Source organism: Sphaeroforma arctica (assembly GCF_001186125.1).
Source record: "Sphaeroforma arctica JP610 unplaced genomic scaffold supercont1.3314, whole genome shotgun sequence".
Taxonomy (NCBI): Eukaryota; class Ichthyosporea; order Ichthyophonida; genus Sphaeroforma; species Sphaeroforma arctica.
The window spans coordinates 1-3,662 of NW_014037244.1; the positions used below are offsets into that span (position 1 = coordinate 1).

Sequence of the window (3,662 nt, forward strand, 5' to 3'; positions counted from 1 at the left end):
GTTTATATATATTTATATATATTCATATAGGTTTGTAAACACAATCATACCCTCGTCTCTTTAACATACATTTTTTGCCGAATTGGCTTATCCCTACGCAGATCAACGATTAGCATCCACTTTACATCAGTGATCACCATACTTGCTCTTCCCACTTGCCCTGCCCCTGTGCGTATCTTTGTTTACATAACCTGCACATCTTTGTCTCCCTGAAGCATTTAAATACCATTTCTACACCTTCACCTTCATCTCCCCTGGCTCTTTAAAGCCCATCCTTTCTCATGTCCTGTACGTATCCATCTCCATCTCCCCTGGCTCTTTAAAGCCCATCCATTTACATATCTTATACACCTTCATCCTCATCTCCCCTGGCCCTGTGCAGATCAACGATGCCCTGTCCATGGAAGAGGCCAAAGACATAGTGTGGAGTGAGATGATCACGCGCAAGTGCGATACTATGTCGGGCGAGAACAATCCCTTTCAACCGGCCCTTCGCAATCGCATCACCAAAGACTCGCTGTTTGTGCTCACAGACTTCACGGCCAGACAGGTAGGCGATTGCATGGATATGTGCAAGTTGTATGTTAGCTGTGTGTGTGTGTGTGCTTTCCTTTTAGTGTTCGTATGTATGTTTCAATACATAAATATATATATGTGTGTGTTTTCCTTTTGATGTTCGTATGTAAGTTTCAACACATATATATGTATATATGTGTGTGTGTTTTCCTTTTGATGTTCGTATGTATGTTTCACTATATAATATGTGTGTGTTTGTGTGTACGTGACCACTTGGCTATGACATATGGAATCGCTTCCAATCCGCACTTCGTCACCACATTACCAAAGGCTCACTGTTTGTTATATCACAGACTACACTGCCGACCAAGTAACGTATTGGACCTTACTCGGGTGTCACGTGTTTGTACCGATGTTTGTGTACATGTATATTATAATATATGTTTATATGAATTGAATGTTTAAAATATACTTGTACAATATGATCTACGCATACTTATACAATATACACGTATAATATAATATATGCATATTTATAAAATACACTTGTACAATATATTACATGTGTATGTATAGAATATACATGTATAATTTAATATATGTATATCTATAGTATATACATCTATAATATAATATACGTATACGTATAGAATATATATGTATAAAATAATATACGTTATGTATAGAATATTCATGTATAGTATAATATACGTATATGTATAGAATACATACGTATAATACAATATACGTTATGTATAGAATATTCATGTATAGTATAATATACGTATATGTATAGAATACATACGTATAATACAATATACGTTATGTATAGAATATTCATTCATAGTTTGATATCCGTAAATGTATAAATATTATATATGTATTTGTATAGAAAATAGTATAATATACGTGTATGTATAGAACATGCATGTAGAATATAATACATGTATATGTATAGAATATACATGTACGATATAATATATCTATATGCGTACCCTCACAGCGACACTACAACCGGGAAAACCAGTTCATTCTCCGCACATTCGTAACCCGTGCTGCGATGCAGAGAGTTTTTAAGGTTGAGTGTTTAGAGCTGCCTCCGTATACTCTCGGATAACACTACTGAAAAGATATCGCAGTGAATGTGCTTGGTTTCTCACGTGCGTGTTTAAGACGTGTCTGTGCATGTGGACAGTTGGGTAGGTAATAACACGGCCACACACTGCCGTGCGTCGGCGTAGTGCACAGTCAAGTTGTTTATATTAGAGTTTCTTCAGTGACACTGAGCAGATAGATACCTACACACTCACACGCACACACTTTGACAATGCATAAAGCTATACTCGAGACTAGGCATGCACATACACATGTACCTTCAATCATTGCTGCTACTTATACTCAATATTAATAAGAGCACCCTTGTACATACATGTCTACCTACACCCACTGCTACATTCACATGTACCTTCAATCACTACTGCTACTTATGCTGAATATGAACAAGGGCACTCATGTACATACATATATACTGACACCCACTGCTGCATACACATGTACCTTCAATCACTACTGCTATTTATACTGAATATGAACAAGAGCACTCATGTACATACATGTATACTGACACCCACTGCTACAGAAACAAGACGCCGTGGAAGCACGTCTGCACGGCCTGCGTAAACGCTACGCCTACATAGCTGACCTGTACTGGACCCGTTGTGCACTGGCAGCGATTGTCAAAAGTGCTACATCGCATCACTTTGAGAATGAAAGCGGTCTCCGCGGTGTTCTGGGCAAAGTGGATCGTCTGGTTGAGCTGGCTCTGACCAACGCAGATCACGGGCCCAGTGTGCTGGAGAGTTTGGCGTTGCAACGGTATGTGGTCAACACATATGCTAAAAAGGGTGTGTGTGTGCATGTGGGAGGGTGGTTTTTGGATGTTGATGTTGCAGTACGTGGGTGTCTGTGTGTGTGTGTGTGCGTGTGTGAAGGTGGTTTTGAATGTTGATGTTGTAGTACGTGGGTGTGTGTGTGTGTGTGCGTGTGTGAAGGTGGTTTTGAATGTTGATGTTGTAGTACGTGGGTGTGTGTGTGTGTGTGCGTGTGTGTGAAGGTGGTTTTTGAATGTCGATGTTGTAGTACGTGGGTGTCTGTGTGTGTGTTTTGAGATGTATATAGCCGGGTGTCTTCTAGGTCAGAGATTTAAAAGGGCGGGGTATCATATCATACACGTTTGCTATTAATTTTCACCGGTTCACGCCTTGTATGGTAGTATGCATATGACTGCACGCCGATGGGCCCCATTCATAGCGAGTGTTTGTTATATGTACAGTGGACTGGTACGTAGGTATCAGTATTCTTGGAGATCAGTTGTACCGTTCACGCCCGTCGCTGATCTGATTATACGAATATTCAAAATGAAAGCGTTTCTACGAAAATTTAGAATAAAAACGTTTATACAATATTCAGATTGTAAACGTTTATTCGATTATTAGAATTAAAGCGTGTATACGAATATCGTCCACTGTTCACCCCCAAGTGTCCGCAAGTACTCAGTTGACCATGCTGTCTTCACCAACTAGTCCTCGAGGTACAATGTACGTAAATCTGATATTTGGTCAGTCTCAGTGCACGCCATTGCCAATCGTTGCTGCAGTTCACAGTATACTTGTGTGATATCTGCCAGTTTCCGTAGGCGCCATCCTCATCCATTCCTGAATTTTACAATACGCGGTTTGATATTTGGCCACTTTCAGTGCGTGCTCGATTCCCGTTTGTTGCTGAATTTTGAAAGTGCACTTTAATATAAGACATCACCAAAGCGCACGCCGTTATCAGTCATTACTTAATTTTTAAAACTCAATTTAGTGTTTTATCACATGATACATCCATAAGATTAGGTGCCCGTTTTAACATAAATGGCTACCAAGTTCCGAATACATTACTACTTATACGAGGGTGTTTTGTTACTCGCCATCGGGTATCCAATATGAATATTAAATCCCATTTATATACAAACAACAACTTATGTTCAGGTGTTTGGGACATGACAGCAACCGAACAATTATTCTGTATGAAAGCCCTCGTAGGAACTTGAAGAGTGAAGTCCAGGCTTACCAGGTGAGCGTTCTCAACAAATTATAAAT

At 39.6% G+C, this 3,662-nt stretch overlaps 1 protein-coding gene across 1 annotated transcript; it reads left to right on the forward strand.

The window, feature by feature from the left end:
- Nucleotides 1-392: 392 nt before the first annotated feature.
- On the forward strand, nt 393-3,636 carry SARC_13460 (hypothetical protein; the record flags this gene model as incomplete). The annotated part of the gene is made up of 3 exons (XM_014292409.1): nt 393-550; nt 2,156-2,391; nt 3,552-3,636. Coding segments are annotated over exons 1-3 (471 nt in total), but the record flags the coding sequence as incomplete, so codon positions are not given.
- Between the last annotated feature and the right edge of the window lie 26 nt (nt 3,637-3,662).